The sequence below is a fragment of the Talpa europaea genome (assembly GCF_964194135.1).
Source record: "Talpa europaea genome assembly, chromosome: 6".
In the NCBI taxonomy this organism is placed as follows: domain Eukaryota; kingdom Metazoa; phylum Chordata; class Mammalia; order Eulipotyphla; family Talpidae; genus Talpa; species Talpa europaea.
Genome location: NC_140072.1, coordinates 86,849,063 through 86,867,793, shown reverse-complemented (window position 1 = coordinate 86,867,793; position 18,731 = coordinate 86,849,063). Strand labels below are relative to the sequence as shown.

Here is an 18,731-nt window from a genome sequence, read left to right as displayed (position 1 = left end):
CTAGTTTATCGAAGTTTGTACCATTGAACAAGTGACCTAATGAATCATACATCATTTTTGATGAGTATTTCCAGTTATTTGATGAAACTAAACACATGTCTTAGGATTGGTATATGCTATGTTTGTAAAATCTTAAAATTTTGGCACCATTTTTGCTATTATTACTGTAATTTTATGTGTGCCATCAGTTTATCTTCATGACATATGTGAAGAAGAAAACATAATGTTTTCTTTTCTTTACTTATTCCTAAGGTCACTTATGAAGCACACAAGGAATACCTAGCCAAAATGTATGAAGAATATCAGAGACAAGAGGAAGAAAACATTAAAAAGGGAAAAAAAGGAAATGTGAGCACCATCTCTGGTCTTTCATCACAGACGACAGGAGCCAAAGGTGGAATGGAAATACGAGAAATAGAAGATCTTTCTCAGAGTCAGAGCCCAGAAAGTGAGACAGATTACCCTGTCAGCACAGATACTAGAGACTTGCTCATGTCAACCAAAGTGTCAGATGATATTCTTGGAAATTCAGATAGACCAGGAAGTGGTGTGCATGTGGAAGTTCATGATCTTTTAGTTGATATAAAAGCAGAGAAAGTGGAAGCAACAGAAGTAAAGCTTGATGATATGGATTTATCACCAGAGACTTTAGTCGGTGGAGAAAATGGTGCCCTTGTGGAAGTTGAGTCTTTGTTAGATAATGTGTATAGTGCTGCTGTTGAGAAACTCCAGAATAATGTACATGGAAGTGTTGGTATCATTAAAAAAAATGAAGAAAAGGATAATGGTCCATTGATAACATTAGCAGATGAGAAAGATGAACTTCCCAATAGTAGTGCATCATTTCTTTTTGATAAAATACCTAAGCAGGAGGAAAAACTGCTTCCTGAACTTTCTAGCAATCACATTATTCCAAATATGCAGGACACACAGGTACATATTGGTGTTAATGATGATCTTGGATTGCTTGCTCATATGACTGGTAGTGTAGACTTAAGTTGTGCATCAAATATAATAGAAGAAAAAGAGTTCAAAATCCACACAACTTCAGATGGGATGAGCAATATTTCTGAAAGAGACTTAGCGTCATCATCTAAAGCTTTAGAATATGCTGAAATGACTGCTACAACTCTGGAAACTGAGTCTTCTGGTAGCAAAACTGCACCAAATATTGATGCAGGAAGTATAATTTCAGATACTGAGAGATCTGATGATGGCAAGGAATCGGGAAAGGAAATTAGAAAAATCCAGACTACTACTACGACACAAGTAAGTTATTCTACATGAGTTCTGATGAATAGATTGAGTTGTTATCGCCAAAGAAAAGTGACTTTTTTAACACTTCATCATACTTATATTTAATTATGACATAATGGTAATTTATGGAATGAGTAGGGTGGGGTTATAAATAAAATAAATTTCAAATATCTGAATTTTGTTTCCAACTCTGCCACATTCTGTCTGTGTACCTTTCTCAACATCTCTGGGCCTAAATATCCTTATAGACTAACTGCAAGGTTATATTAGATTAAAATTTGACCTTTAAGGTCTCTACTAGCTGTAGCATTTTATAACTCTGTGACTGCATTTGCACATTTTGTACTCAAGATTTTCATTCTGAATGCTTGATTAATTTTAACCTTTTAAGCTTCAGGCCCAACCCTGTTCTGGATTATAGAAAAGAGAACTTGGATCCCAGATTGAACTGATAAATGAAATGAAGGGGAAGGGAAAGGGAACTGTTATTTATCAAGTGCCTACTATATTCCAGGCACTGTGCTATAATTTTCAGATTTAATCCTCACAACAACCCTGTGAGGTAGGTAATAACTGAGAAAATTTGAAATTATTAGCAGCGAGAATTTTCTTTATAACCTCCTGTGGATAGGAATTTGTTATGAGAAAATTAAAGATAGTTAGGGCTGGCAGTGAGGAAGTGTTAGTGTTGTAGTTTTGGTCTCACTAGAATATAGGTAAATTATTTTCTGATATGGATTTTAATTGTTGAGTTATGAATTGGAAGTCTGTTCCTCATATTCTCGACTAAACAATATATTATGTAAGAAATTGAGAAATTAAAGAATACCTTTATCATCAGTAATTTATTTTTATATTTTCTGGGTTTTCTACTCATCCTTTAGTGTCATTGAATATAAATTTAACATGGCTTCATTAGAGTTACGCTTAGTGAAATAAGAGGGACAAAGACGAGTATCAGATGGTATCATTTCTTTGTGGCATGTAGAGAGACTAAACAAAGGGTCAGATAAAGCTGAACTGAGAACTAACCTAGAAAGCTGACTATAGAACTGTGGCTCCTGGAGACCAAAGGGGAGGGGCGATAACAAAGCCCAGGAGAAAACAATGAACCTGGTGGTGGACTCTGGGTGTTTTGGTGGTGAGTGCAGTATGGTAACCTGACGTGGCATCCTGTACTTCTAAAATAAAAACAATGATATAAACAATTGTTGTCTCAAATAAATGCCAAAATATTTAATGTATAAATATTAAAAAAATTAAACTGTATCTTACTGGTTTTTTGTGCTCTCATGAGAATCCTTAATGACATATTCTACATATGGGAAAGACATTTTGTTTTTCTCTATTAACTTCCAATTTACTTTTTTTTATGATTTTGTTTTGAAGTTTCTTAACATCCTGTTTTTTTTTTTATTTTTTTAAGGATTTATTTATTTTAGTTATACAAGCACTAGGTACAGTCAGAAGCACGGGAGGGTGAGAGAATTCACCCGAGCCAGAGTGGGGAGCAGAACAGGCAGACTGACAAAATACACTGCTGAGGGGAGCAGCAGGTGCTGCAGGAGAGGTCTGCATGCTATGTGGGACCCTTGCCTGTGGCTGGGATCGAACCGGCACTGCAGAGGCTGCAGGCAGCTTCGCAGCCCAGCACTCAATCACTGTGCCACCAGGGGAGGCCCCAATTTACATTTTTGAGGCATTTATACTATAGTGGTAATTGTCATGTGAAGGGAATATTGATTTAGGTCAGATTTAAAATAAAAGAAAGTGTGGTACACTGTTTATTGAATGCAGTAATCTCTAGGCTTGCCTGGTTTTCACTCATGGAGTTCATAGGTATTTTTCTGGTTTTCTAATTTGTCAAATACATTTGTTTTTCTAAATCGAAGTATTGTGAGTGACATAAACTTTGAAATTAACTTTAATCTGTTCAAGGAATATTTATTTTAATGTTGTGTTTTTAATTACAATTAGTGAGTGGAGTATGTGATATACTTCACTTTGAGTACATGCTGACTACCATCAGGAAAAAGGTGGTTAATGTTATAAATACATCATAAATAGGGATAAAGAGGCTCTGGATTTCAGTGTGCTATATGGTGTGCCACGTGGGTGTTTGGTTACCTTGCCTAGTTTTTGAACAGTAAAATAAAAGTGACGTTAGTAGTCTTTTTAACTTAAATAGGTTCCTGTGCAGAGACTCACCAGGTGAATAATACTATCTAAAATATACTAACCTACTAAAATCACATGCAGAAGCTCCACTTAGCCACTTAATGTTTGCATTTTCAATCTGGTATTTCTTTTGTTCTCTACAAAGATCCATCTTTTCTTTCTCTAGGCTGTTCAGGGCCGGTCTGTCACACAACAAGATAGAGATCTCCGAGTTGATTTAGGATTTCGAGGAATGCCAATGACTGAGGAGCAGCGACGTCAGTTCAGCCCAGGTCCACGTACTACAATGTTTCGTATTCCAGAGTTTAAATGGTCTCCAATGCACCAGCGACTTCTCACCGATTTGCTGTTTGCATTAGAAACAGATGTACATGTTTGGAGGAGGTAGAAATACTTATTTCTTTTCTACAAGGCCCCTTTCAAAAAAAATAAATATTTACTGTTACTGCCATCAGCTGAGCCGTAAGTGAATTATTTCCCTGAATAAATCTCAAATTTACTTGTAATGGTCAGACATTGAAACTTTCGGTAGAAACATAAATATTTTTATAAAGGTTATAAGACCTGGACCCCAAATCAAAAGGTATTGAAGAACTTAAGCTTAAGATAGTCAAAAAGCAAAAATTTTAAAACCTTCATTGCACTGCCTATTTTATATAAAAAAGAGATTTAATAAAAAAATAATGTTCAGCTTTGTTTAAAGGAACCTCCACATTTTTATCTTTTCATGTTCAAATTAATACCATATACCAAATTTATTTTTGGTGTAAGTTTTTTAGCATGTAATGTTAAATTGAAATTACTTTATGATGTTTATTTTTACAATTTAAGTAGTTAGTAGGTACGGTTCAAGTATACTTACTTGAACAAAACAAAAAGCAAAAGAACTCAAAGTCTAAATACACAAATTAAGGCATTGACTTGTCTTACTTTAAATTTAATTTTCCAATAGTAAATATTTTAAAAATTAATCAGTTATGAGAATTTCATTTATATGTGTATTGATAAAAGTTGGGAAGTCAGTGGTCATATGTAACACAGTGTCCCACCATCAACACTTGAACAATCTGTGGCACAGCACTGTCAGAACACGATGGGTTTCTCTGCTTTGCCTAATTTGCCTTCTAGGATTCAAAGTCACTGCTTCAGTTCCCAACATCAGTTCAACAGAGGAAACTTGCCCAAACTATATGGAAGACAGTGATTTTTCCCTCCTTTATCCCTTCTTCTTTCCTTCTCTCACTTTTTCCCCTCTCTTCCTCCTCCTCCTCTCTCCTCTTTTTGTTCTTATTCCTGCTCATCTTTCTTCTTTTGTTTCTTCTTTTGTTCTAAAAGGATTCCCTTGAGTAATTTTTCCTACGTCTGATGTAACAGCAGGATCACCTGTTCTTTGCTGTTAGTCATCAGTAGAATAGAATGGAATTATAATGACTGACTTCAATGTAGAGAAATATTGATAAATAACCTAGTACCTGAGCTGTAGCCAAACTTTCCTTTATCCAGTCTAGCTCAGTAATAGAGCAACATCTAGATTGTGTTTGTGGGGCAGAAGGTCTCACTATCTCAAAAGAAGCCAGTAATTTCTGCCACAGAAAGTTTTTTTTTTTTTCAAATGGAAAGAAACTTTAATACAGTTAGTGAACGATACCAAAAAGACAAAGACTAGTTTCTAAATCAAGCACCCAAAATTACCCACACACATCACCCCCCTCATGGGTAAAAGTCCACCCAAACAGGATTGGCCTAGAGCAAGGCCCGGAATGCCCACCACAAATCTAAAGCACTTTCTGATGGGGACCCATAGAAAAGGGTCAGAAACAGGTAGACAAGTCTGGGAGGAAAAGAGCAAAATCAAAATCAAAATAAAAGCTGCTATTGTTAACCTCCCCATGGGTCTCTTGTTTTCAATTTTATTTGAATGATTTGTCCAAAGTCTACTCACATGATGTAAGTGATGATCATTTCATTGCTGATATTTTTATACACTAAGTTATACCTGTAGATGTAAATAAAGAAATTGGAGTGCTCTGACATAATTAATATTGAGATGAGTATCAGTGTATGGAGATATGCAATTGTAATTACCAAGACAATATTAGTAGTCCCCAAATGCCCAAGTGAGTGATACTCAGCTTTCCTTATTTTAAAATACTCTTTTTTTTCTGTTTCCTTCATGGACTCTTATAAAATCCTCCAAACAGAATTTTATGTAATTTAAATTGCTTAAAAGATACTTTATTTTATTCTTAGAAAATGGGAAAACATTTTGAGATATAACATGTAAAAAGATGTTTACACTTCTAAAAAGGTGAGAATCAGTGACCTAAATTTGATCTTGAGTCATCTCTTTCTCCCCCATTATAAAGCATTTCATATTCTTGATTGAAAGAAGTATATTTCTTTGGGTATATGCATTGCATCTTCTGTTGGCAAAGGTGTATTACAAAACTATTTAGAGGTCTTATTCTCCCTTTTTAATGAATCCCTTGAAATATTATTGATTCATTTATACACCACTTCCACAACTAACTGGTAAATGGTCAAATTCAATCTAGTGATGGATAAACAGCTTATAGGTGAATTTTTCAATTAACTTTCCAATTGTTTTGCTTTTCAACACAGAATTGCCAGTCTTGGAAAAAATAATTTTAGCCAATTCATTGACCTAGTCATGTGTTGGAATCTAGTTAGTACATTGCATTTTTCTAACAGAAACAAAATAATGAGTTAGTACCTTGGATCACACACACAAAAAAAACCTACATAAATAAAGGCTAAATTTTTGGTAACATTATTGAAATATCAAATGAAAATTATTTTCCTATTTTAATAAATATTCTAAATTTGCCAAACTCTTCATTGTTTTTCCATAAAAGTTATTAAAAATAGTTTATTCTTAAGCCAGTAAAATGTTAATATTTGTTTTGTTTTTCTGTTTTAGCCATTCCACAAAGTCTGTAATGGATTTTGTCAATAGTAATGAAAATATTATTTTTGTACATAACACAATTCACCTCATTTCCCAAATGGTAGACAATATCATCATTGCTTGTGGAGGAATTTTACCTTTGCTCTCTGCTGCTACATCACCAACTGTAAGTACTTTGCCTCCATCTAGTGGTTGTATTTTGTAATTACATGACTAGAGCAAGGCAATGTAAACAGTTGCGTTTTAACAAGACATGTACCCCTAATGGCACTTTTTAACCATGTAGATGTTTATTTATAAACTTTTGTTTACATTTATATCCTTGCATCTTTTATTTGACAATGTTGGCTTCCAGATATATGTGTTTATAAAAATAATTCTCTGATATTTCTGATGAATATGTCTTCAGAAGAGCTAGCCTATACATGACTTAACTTTATTTCCCATATCTTCTCTATTCCCTCAGATCTATAGTACAGTAGTAAAAATCCTTATTCTGTAAATACTGAATTGTAAGTACAAGCATTTGGTTATAATATAATAGTCATGAATCTGAATTTAGAAAAAAAAATCATTATTAGATAATACAGTCTCATGAATTATTTAAAATATTATTTCTAAACTTAATGCTACTTAGAACTGTATAGGAATTTTATATTCCTCTTCTCTTTGATTTAATCTTGAAGTCAGTGATTTGCTTCAAAATGGGAACCATATGAACAAATTCCTATATTGTTTCTTATTTAAAACTTAGGTTCCTCAGGTAGAATACAAATAAATGACTTAACATTTTTTGATGCAGCCTGAAAATTTTCATGATCCTTAAAAACCTAAAAAAACTTTATGTTAGTACATGACTTCTAATAGTACTTTCATCTCATATGACTTATTGGTTCAACTTTAAAAAAAAAGTATAACCATGTTTCTTTTTCTACATAAGATATTGAAATTTAGTGATAAGTTTGAGAGGTACTTAATGTGCATTAAACATTTCATTTAAAATATAGTAAGTCAGTCAGCTTTATATTTGGCTGCTAGTTAAAAATGGCTCTGATTTAGATTACAAACAAACAAAAAACCACAGACTTGGGCCTCCCTGGTGGGGTAGGGCTTAAAGTCTCATCACTATCAAGCTATCACTAGCCACTGAGGCATGAGTGGGATCCCCAGCCAGGGAGCTAATCCACATGGCGCATCAGACCTCTCCTATACATCAATTCTTCTATGCATTAAAAAAACAATCAAACAGCAGACTGCCACTATTTGTTCAAATGGGAAAGAATATAGAACTTTCTTTTCATTTTACCTGTGTTCTTGCTCCCATTTGAAACTCATCTGTAAGTCCAAAATACATACATTTGTCCAAAAAGAAACCGATTGATTTTTAAGATTTCTTCTTTGTGTTTTCACATTGATCTTTTTGTTTGATTGTTTTGATCAAATTGATTTGATTGTTTGATCAATTGTTTCACATTGATCAATTCATCATTACAAGCTTTCTGTACATGCCTCTTATTCTCACTATTATTTTGTCAAGTTATTACCCCAAAGCAGCATTGAAATTTAATACTCAATACCCTATTCCCTGGCAGTTATGTTTACCAGTATTTCATTCTTGCATTTCTTTAAGAGCAGATAGGCTTGTACAGGAGGGTATGCACAACGGGCATCATTGGGGCCTTAATGGAATTAGCAGCTAGAATGGAATAGGGTCAGGAGGAAAAATAGTTGATGGTGTGTGTAGAATTCAGGTATCCCATAAGGTTAACGTAGCATCCTTTTTCTTTAGTATGTGATTTCCACTGGTGACTTATCCCAGCTGCTGGCAAATTGAGAGTTGTAAGTAATTTTAAGACTGCATCCTAATATTGAGTCAGGGAGAGATTTTAAAAATATGTATACATTAAAAGCTGAATAAATCAATGATTTTCCTGACATTTCTTTTCATCACGGAAATTTTATTTTATGTCTTATAAATCATACTTTGTTGTCAGATTTTAAAAGATTGTATTGAAATTCACTCTAAAATATAATGCTTTAAAATTTTGAGCAGAATAAAAATATATTTTATAAAAATAACAATAGGTACTAAAATTTGTATATGTTTGGAATATTTACTAGTCTTCCAAATTTTAAAGCTAAAAGAACTCTATCAAGAGAAGTTTTATTTTAATCAAGTAAATTGTCATTAAGCATAATTTATATACTTTTCTTTACCCAAATTCACATATTTCTTATTTTACAATGAATGTATAATACAATATTGATATTTTAAGATTTGACTCCCATAATTATCTGTGTAGTTTTGACCACTGTTGTTTGGAATTTGAAGCTACTTATTGCCTAGACTATTCTCAACAGACACTAGAATTCATTCAACTGTAGTAACTTTTCCTCACTGCTTCTATTTTTATAGTCCATTAACTGATGGTACCTATGCCTGGTTATGCAACCTAGCTGATTTTATTTTCTTTGAATTAACTGCTTCCTTAACAGAAACACCCAGAAGCTTTTCTCCCACTTCATACTGGTGTAACCATTATTGGTACTGACTGCTGAGTATTTTTATCTGTTACTGGATAATGTAGTGTAGGGGAAAAAATTAGGAAACAGGAGGTTAAATTAATAAAGAAATTAGAACTAAAAATAGGGAGATTTTTTTACTTAGATTTAAAATATAAATTCCAAAAGAAAAATTTTAGAAGGGATAAGTGAACAGGTAACCTTGGCTTATCAGATTACCAAAAGGAAATGGCATGTAAATTCCTTTAGAATTTCAACCTTAGTTATTTGGAGATAGAAACATTTGAAAACTATCTTTGGGTGAACTAGTAGTTTTATTTAAGTTTGTGTAGTTTTTAAAAATATCCATGCAATATATGTACATAGAAATTTTATGAATAAATAAAATAATGATCGGAAACATTTTTCTTCATAGGCTAGAAAGAAAGTAAGTAGTTTAGGTTTTGTGGACTAAATGAATATGTCCTAGCTACTCAACTCTGCCATTATGCAAAAGCAGCCTTAGTCTGATACATAAAGGAAAAGATAACAGGTGTGTTTCAATAAAACTATTTCTAAAAACTCTGTGCAGCAGATTTGATTGTGGGCCATTCTTTGCTGTCCGCAGATTTAGAACATTTTAATTTTTTGGAAACTATTCACAATTTTTATCATGATGCTATCTTCCCATATATAAAATGTCACATTCATAATTCTGAGGTTTAAAATAAAAGATTAGAGACAGACTTAGCTATTATGGGTGATCTATTTTAATAGCAAAAGCTAAAGTGTTACAACCTTTCTATCAGCTCTCTTCATGGAATTGGCATAGTGATGGTCTATTTTCTGCCCTGAGACTTTACGTGAATACAATAATCTGTTTTAAGGGTAACACATGTGAATTGGTATTGCAGTATCACTGTGTCAGGAAATTTAAATCGTCTAGATTAATCTTACTTAAAAGGAAATATTTTAATGGAAACTAAAGAAAAAGGAGTATATTTGTATGATATTTACATTACAGTGAACACCTTGAAATATATTTAAATAAGAAGTACCATATTAGAGTTTAAGTTTTACCTAAACTATGAAAATAGTTTCAAGTCTCTAAATTAGAACAATAAATGTAATGTTGGTATTCATAGGGACAATTTTAGACCTCTTACTGTGTAGTTAGACCAATCCTTGGTTTGGGGAATGAGATATTTTTGTTGCTGATTTTCGGGCATTGATGTTTCCATAAATTCTTTCATTTGATCTCTGTTTATTGTTTGAGCTGATTATGAATAAAAACAAAATATTGGGGGACAATAAAAAGAAATAAAGGATCTGTATCAACTATAAATTGTTTTGTGATTTTCAGTTGACCATCTTGGTCAACCATCTAGAACTATGACTTGTCTATAATTTAATGTCATATGTAGTTTTTTGTTGCCACTGTTATATAAAAATAATAGAGACTGACATTTCTGGCTTTCCTAGTCATTTTATAGTCATAAGAAATAAGTCATTTTTACTGTCCAAAATGATGACAAGGCCTTACTTTTAGTTTGTATTTTCTTAGGAAAATTTGTAGGTATTAGCTTTGGGAAAATTACTATTTTTTTGTTTGTCTCATAACAGTGATTACATTTTAATATTCTCAGGATGCTTTTTTATGTTTTTTTCTACAGTATATCATGAAAACAGCATATTTTAAAATTTATGCTCACATTTATGTATGGCAAAAAGTGGAAATTAGGAACTGTTAATGACTTAATGACTTCTATTATGAAACTTAATCCTAGGCAAATTTTTGAATATACTGAATATAATTCTTCCTGAATCTTTGAAACTTATTACAGTACCCATGTAATTATCTTAGTTCACATGGAGAGCTCATTTAGTATATCAGTAAGTTCTTTTCTAGCAAGGCAAAGTGGTTTTAAGATATAATCTTTCAATTACTTTATTCTTTTATTAACTCCTGGGGAGTTTGATCTACAGGAAAAGCTTCATATATTTGAGGAAACAAATTATAATGTGAGTCCTTGATGAAAATTCTAGAAGATTGGTATAAGTAGTTTACTTCCCTGAGTCATTTCTGCTTAAAACAGTGCAGACTTAGGGCTTTTACAGAGACATTTTATTAGTGTGTGTGTATGTGTGTGTGTGTAATATAATATATATAAATTGTTTTATAGTTATCTGCTAGAAGAAAGATATTTATCTTTTATCAATAGAATTGCATAATATCTAATTTATGAACTATATTTACACTTTTTTTGGGTAGAATTACTCTAATGAAAATAATAAATAGATGTCTAAATATTTGATATTTATTTTTAATCACGTGCAATTTATAAAATGAACAGCTCCAGGGAATTTTTGCTTTTGATAAAATAACATAATTTTTAATATATTATTTTCTGTTTCAATTTACATTGTATTTTCATTTAATTTTAATGATTTCCTTTTCTTGTACTTTTTTGGTCTGTTGTCTGTTTTGTCTAATGCATGTCCAGGGGTCTAAGGTTAGTATTACTTTAGTAATTTTCAGGTTTTCAGTTTAAAATTTTATTTTTGCTTATTTATGAAATTTTTGACTTGGTTATATTTTGAGTTTCCATACCATCTTTAACATTAGGCATACCTTTGGTATACTTAAATGGCTCTGTGAAAGAAATATTTTCTCATTGCTCTAACTTCATCGATACCCAGTTATGAATTCTATTTTATTATCTAAAATGATTTTTAGATTAAACTGTAGTAATGTAAAGAAAACCATATTTCAGTTATATGTGCAATCATATGTTAATTGATTCCAATGACAGGACATTAGATGAAAGAGATGTTATTTTAAGATTGACAGTAATTATGCATTAGTGATCTTTATTTTTAAGCCTATGTTATGATGTTTACATGATGTTTCATGATATTTATAAATTGCTTTTTTATAGAATATAAGAACTCCAGTTTAGATTATTGTTAGTGCTAAGAATGCTACATATTTTAAACTTTTATATAGTCAGAAATAGCAATTTGGCAGATTTCTTGCATGATTGAACAATTGTTCATAATTTTTTATCTATTTACTCATTTAAAAATGAAAACATACATGAAGACTAAGACTTGTAAACACTAAAAAATAAGGCCATTAATTATTAACATGGGTTGGGTTTCTTATAATTTCAGTAATTCAAAATGATGAAGATTTTCTTTGTAAATAGCTGTATAGATTTCCTAAGTTCTAATATTTGAACAGTTATTTGGAATATTTGATCATTTTAAATAATGAATGGATCCCCCATTAAATTATAAAACACATGTATTGAAAAATGGGATTTTAAAAAGGTTCAAATATAAAGTAAATTCTTAGCTTTTTATTTTAAACTATTGTGTTATGGTCACAGATTTTAAATTCATGCCATGAAGTAATGCTATTTATCAGAGAGGTGCTGGAAGATAAAGAATCTGCATTTAAAAATCCTCAAAATGAATTATTTCTTTAGGCTATTGATACTCAGTAGGCATAATGTTGTAAATCACCAATTGAAAACAAATTTTTGTCTGCTTTCGAACTCATTTGAGATTATGGTTTCAACATTATTTTGATGTTAGTGAGAGGAAAAGGTTGTTAGGTACTGTACTTCATTTAGAATTAAGTTTAGTTACATAATACTTGAGGTAGTACTTTTTATTACCCATTTTGTTCTTCTTGCAAGAAGTATTTGAAGTTTTTTTCCCCTCAAACCAATACTTCCCACTTATATTTCCACTTTAATGTCTATTGAAAGATGTTTAAGTAGTATGGTGGATACAACTAATGTCAAAATGGAACATTGACTAGGAACAGATGGCTATTATATATGCCTACTTTTGTAACGAATTTATCATTTGGTAAATAAGTAAAATTAACCAATAAGACTAGTCTACCCATTTTTGAAAATTTAAATTGTAAATTTATTGATTTACTCCTTGAGACTCCTAAAAAATGAGTTCTGTTATAATTAACCAAAATAGTTGAAAAATAAGAAAAATGAGAAATAATGTTTTTACTATAAAATACAAAATATACATCAAAAGAAACATGGAGCCTTGTAGCACTCCTTTAAAAGGAGGAAATTTTATTTTATCATAGATAATATTTCAGTGAAAATGCAATTTTACCAATCCAGAATACACTGTTGCTTGTGTCTCGTAGGTCATAAATTAATATTTATAGAGTAGTTACAATCTTCTTGATTATTTCTACCCTAGAGATTTATTGTATATGTGAGATACCCAGTGATTTCAGATTTTTCTGAAATTGATGAGAAATTATTACATATTCTAATTTGACAATCATCTCATTCTAATGCCAGCTATCTTTTATGTTTTCATCATACATTTATCTTCTTGTAGATGAGAGTGAGAAACTTAGGAAAGTTGTATAAATTTCATATCTTTGTTAACTAATCAAATAGAACTAGTATAAATACATATATGCAGAAAATTTAAAATATCTTTGTGAAATTATCTCACATTTAGAATGTAGTTTTTGTAAGTCATGACATTTAACTCTAACACTGATTTTAAAAATAGACCTTTCCATTATTGAAGGATGTTATGGGTAAACTAATTAAATTTATAACCAGTTCTTACGATACATGGAACTAATTTGTAATTTATTTTGTTTACAAAGTATACTAAATGTATGGAACCACTGTTCACTTGTTGTGTGTGTGTACATGTGTTTTATTTCTGAATTTTAAATTATACTTAATCTTCTACTTTTTTGAAGACGGAATTGGAAAATATTGAAGTTACACAAGGCATGTCAGCTGAGACAGCAGTAACTTTCCTCAGTCGACTGATGGCTATGGTTGATGTACTTGTATTTGCCAGCTCTCTAAATTTTAGTGAGATAGAAGCTGAAAAAAACATGTCTTCTGGAGGTTTAATGCGACAGTGCCTAAGGCTAGGTAAGTCTTGAGAATAGTGGAAAGATTGCCTACAGATTAGTTTTATGGTGCTTTATGTTATATTAATTATTGATGAAACAAATTGAAGATTAATATAGAGATTAGTTTATAATTCTTCAAAATTACTAAATTAAAAAAAATACAGTATCTTCACATTAGAGATTACATGGAATTAATGATCTTTAATTTAGTTTGAACTGTTTCAAAATCAGTAGGACTACAACACTTTCTATTGATGTGATTTTAATATTAATCCATTTATGAATCCTGTTTTGGTAAACTAATACAGAGAATAGTTGTCCTGGGTATTCAACCATGATAGAAAACTAATGACATAGCTTCATACACACAATGCTACAGGATAGAATTGGCAAGGGTGAATAGTTAACACTAATAGTTAACAGGCATTATTGTGCCTGTACAGTTTACCTACTACCTTGTGTTGCAAAGAAAATTTAGCACTGAATGCTCAGTACTTTTGTATAGCTTTTAAAACAAACTATTCTTACTTCTCATATCTTTTTAAAGGGAAAATTTATTTATGCAATTTCGACTTTGCTAGGGCCAGAAAGCTATTGTTTTTATCCTTGCCTTAGAACATGAGCAGGGCATAAGAAATAAGGCATAGGAAAGGGAGGAAATTTCTATTATCTTTGCACTCATAATTTAAAATATTATATAAAAAATCAATACATGTATAGTTTCAAGGGAAAAGTTATTATGAGAGAGGAATAGGAGCTTATTTAAGGATGGTAGAAGCTACATATTGTTTGCATTTTTAAAGACAGGCAGCCTGAGAGCAGTCCTTGCTTATCCTTTTTAAGGGAAAGGTTGGCCACACAGAGTTCTGTCTCACAGCCAAGAGATGTGCGGTAATTTACTGTGGGCCCTCACACATTCCCACTGATATTTAACAATGAGAGAGATTGAGATTTGTGAGAAATAATTTTTTAATGTCTCAATATCTTGAAACCAGTATTTGTTTATTGTGAGCTTTTATTTCAGACTGTATTCTAAGACTTTACTGTTGATTTCATTTCTGTTCTAATAATTCCTAATTGATTTAGCCCATAGAAAAGTTTATAAATGAATAATAATGAAGCAAAACAACTATGTATCACTATGTGCTTTTTCAGTTCTAAACACTTTATATACATATATACACACACATATATATACGTATACATATATATGTAGATATAAAGTCACTTAATACAGCAGTCCTCTAAGGAAAGTACTCATTATGCTTATTTCACATATAAGAAAACAGACTCAGTTTAAACAGTTGACCCCAGATTATACAGTTCATAAGAATCAGAGCCAGGATTCTATTTCAAGTGGCCTGATTCTAAATCTGTCTTGTTTATTTCTATAGTTATTGCTTGTTAAAATAGATGGATGGGTGGATAGGTAGATGGATGAATGGATGGATAGAGAAAAGAAAACGTGTACTTACTGAATGCTTATTGATGTGTCTATACTTTCTCATCATGCAGAAAGGTGGACATTGGGGCTTATGAGACTTGCATATACTGGGAGTAAGCCATTGCCTGAAATGGGAAGTTATGTTCAGTGTGGATAACAAGATAGTCAAGTGCACAAGACTTATAATTTAAGAAGATGAAATCAAATATGTATTTTTACTACTTTGTAAAATTCAGAATTTTGGAGGAGGATGGAATAAGGAAGTTATATGGAAACTTCTGTAGCAGTATAGTATTAGTACTATATGTATAACAGAGTACTGGTATTATAGTACTAGTGATATTCTGTTTCTTCAATTGACAGGTAGCATATGGATATTTAGTTTTTAATTTTACTTGTTTTATAGATACTTTCATTAGGTGTATTATCATTTTCTAAATATTTATTGATCTAGTTGATTTTAAAAATAATGAGCTGGAGGAAGGGGAAATAATAAAATAAGCTAGTAATTCTTTTTAATAAATGAAAGTCAACAATTTTTATTAATACTGTACTTTTGAATTCTTTAATAGTTTGTTGTGTTGCTGTGAGAAACTGTTTAGAATGCCGGCAGAGGCAAAGAGACAGGGGGAACAAATCTTCCCATGGAAGCAGTAAACCTCAGGAAGCTCCCCAAAGTATAACTGCCACTGCAGCCTCAAAGGTATTTAAACATTTTCTGTCTTAAATATAATGTACCTTAATTTTTTTAAATCTAATAGATCAAAGCAATATGGTATGGCTTACTGAAAGAGCAAGGGCTTGGTGATCAGACAGATCTGTGGCCAGGTGCTGGCTCCTCCTCTTCATAACAGTCTATGTTGTCTTTCTGAGACTTGTACTTATTATTTAATCTAAACATATTAATAATTTCAACTTCACTGGGTTCATATAAGGATTGTGTAACTAACTGTGTCAAACAGTTATTACTGGTTTTTAATTGTTATACAGATTTTCCCAGAGTTCAATATGTGAATAATGTTCTTTTTAAATGAATATGCTTTTGGTGGTAGACTTTCCCATAACATTCAGCAAATATATTAAATGCCCTTATAATGAATAAATAACATATTTTGAATTATATAAGCCATTCTCGTTCTAAATGAGCTGTTTATATTGTATGTTTAACTGACCCCGTTTTTTGCATCCAGTTTTATTAATATGACTTTTAAGAACCTCCGTGACTGACTCTTGGTTACTACTCCAGGTGTAGCTTGTATCTCCTTACCTTTGCTTTTATCATTTTAATCAGACTATAGACTTCAATCAGCTCATCAGAAGATTCTTTTCATATTTTACCATTATAGTTTTATATAGGTTTCCCTTACTTGCAGTGTCCATTCTTGTTTTCCACCTAGCTAAAATTTATTCAACTCTAAACTTTATCTTAAGTGCTGACCTTTGAGGAAAATGTTTTATGACACCTTCCCTACCACCTCAGTCTAGTGTAGATTCCTCTCTTTGGTATGTTCTTTCTTTAAAAAAAAAAAAAAAAAAAAAAATTATTTATTTATTTATACAAGCACTGGGTACAGTCAGAAGCACGGGAGGGTGAGAGAATTCACCAGAGCCAGAGCAGGGAACAGAACAGGCAGACTGATGAAGAAATACACTGCTGAGGGGAGCGGGTGTGGCAGGAGAGGTCTGTCTGTCGCGCCATGTGGGACCCTTGCAGGTGGCCGGGGATTGAACCGGTGCTGCAGAGGCTGCGGGCAGCTTCTCAGCTCAGCGCTGAACCGCTGTGCCACCAGGGGAGGCCCTCTCTTTGATATTTTCATAAAACTTTGTGTGTTTCCAGTCATTCATTATACATTTGATGTTTCATAACATCGCAGTGGATTTTTTGCTCGGTAAGTGAAGAAGTAAATTTGTTTACAAGTTGTATGGCTCTCAACTTACAATTTCAAGCAGAACAGTCACATATTTAGTGTATATGTTGTTTATTTACAGTCTTGTACCTTTGTCCTTTTTTACTACTATCAGAGTAAAGTTTGTGAAAATATTTGACCATATATTATCTTACTGTTGACAAGTCTCCACAGATCTCTGCAATGCTTAGAAAATAAGCATATCTGCAATAGTGCTTGCAAAAATGTTACTGAGGGCATGCTTCTATCTAACACACACCAGAGCATGTGTAGTACTCTGAGTACTTTATCCAAAGAGCATAAACTCTAAAATTAGGAAATTCTGACTTTATAACCTGCTCAAAACTTATAGTTTGTACCTGAGAAAAATTCCTAGTCTTTTATGCTTCAGTTTTCATTCTTTAAAATATATACAAATTTTAATTTTCAAGTTATTTGTATCAGTTAAGAAAAAACCAGTAATATTTTAAAGTACTTGTAAATTCCTGTAACACAATGATATTCAGTTGATACTGATTGTGTTCTCTAGATGGAGGAAGGGTAAATAAAAGAAGCTAGCAGCTCTTTTCAATATATCAAAGTCAACAATTTTTATTAATTGTTTATTAATAATGCACTTTTGAATTTTTAAATAGCTTATGTTTGCCACTCAATATATACACATAATGAGTGAAAAAATTTGTATTTTTTAAACTTTGAACCTAAAGATGTCTGCACTTTAATCAGTAAATAATATAATTTTTTTCAAGATGGTCAAACCAAGTGTAACTGTAGAATATGAACGGTCAAGCCCAATGAGAAGGATATTTGTAGTGATTTAATTGACTAGTAGTGTGTCTCTCAAACCAGAATTATGACAATGAGAAGTGTGTATGTGATGGATATAAAAATATTAGGGGAAACATTGACTTGGTAACAAACCATCTCAGGAGAGAGAATAAATGAACCAGATTGATTTTTTTTTGGTGTGTTTATACATTTTTATGTGGCACTTTAGTAAGTGAACCATAGTTAATTTTGGTGTGGTAGTAACCTGTATGATACACATAAGTTATGTGTCTTCATTGGTTCTCAATTTCACAGTTTGTAAACAGCAACATAAATACATGCTTTCCTTATTTAAAAAAATTCTTTATAAGGATCAAATTAGATTATGGATATAGAAACACTTTGTAAAATGGTATGTAGGGCCTCCCTGGTGGTGCAAGGGGTTAAGACACAACTTATAAAGCTTCTGCAGCCTCTGCAGCATGAGTTCAATCCCCAGGCCGGCCAGGGAGCAACCCACATGGCGCAGCAGACTTCTCCTGACTCGCCCGCTGCTCGCCTCAGCAGTGTACTTTGGTCAATCTGCCTGTTCTGTTCCCCTTGTGAATCCTCTCACCGCCCCCCCCACACACACATCTGGCCTGTACCCCAGATCTTGTATGCATAAATAGTTGAAATCTTTAAAATATATATATATATAAATTAAAATACTTATAAATGTTTTCATTTATGCTATAAAGTATGTACTTCTAATTAGTGCTATAAATAATGTGATATTTTCTTTAATTGTCATGTGATAAATACTATTACCCTGTTATTTAG

General features: G+C 31.9%; 1 protein-coding gene across 3 annotated transcripts in view; it reads left to right on the top strand.

Moving 5' to 3' along the window:
* The window catches only part of NBEA (neurobeachin), a gene marked incomplete at both ends in the record, with an annotated part of 593,662 nt that overhangs the window by 164,655 nt on the left and 410,276 nt on the right, over positions 1 to 18,731 (top strand). For 2 of the 3 annotated variants that reach the window (XM_084235096.1, XM_084235095.1), the window contains 5 exons: positions 253 to 1,269; positions 3,602 to 3,819; positions 6,377 to 6,530; positions 13,629 to 13,809; positions 15,807 to 15,937. In XM_084235096.1, the coding sequence (XP_084091222.1) occupies positions 253 to 1,269; positions 3,602 to 3,819; positions 6,377 to 6,530; positions 13,629 to 13,809; positions 15,807 to 15,937 (1,701 nt within the window). Of the gene's footprint in view, positions 1 to 252; positions 1,270 to 3,601; positions 3,820 to 6,376; positions 6,531 to 11,370; positions 11,395 to 13,628; positions 13,810 to 15,806; positions 15,938 to 18,731 lie in introns of all 3 variants that reach the window. The other variant, XM_084235094.1, reaches the window with a different exon arrangement.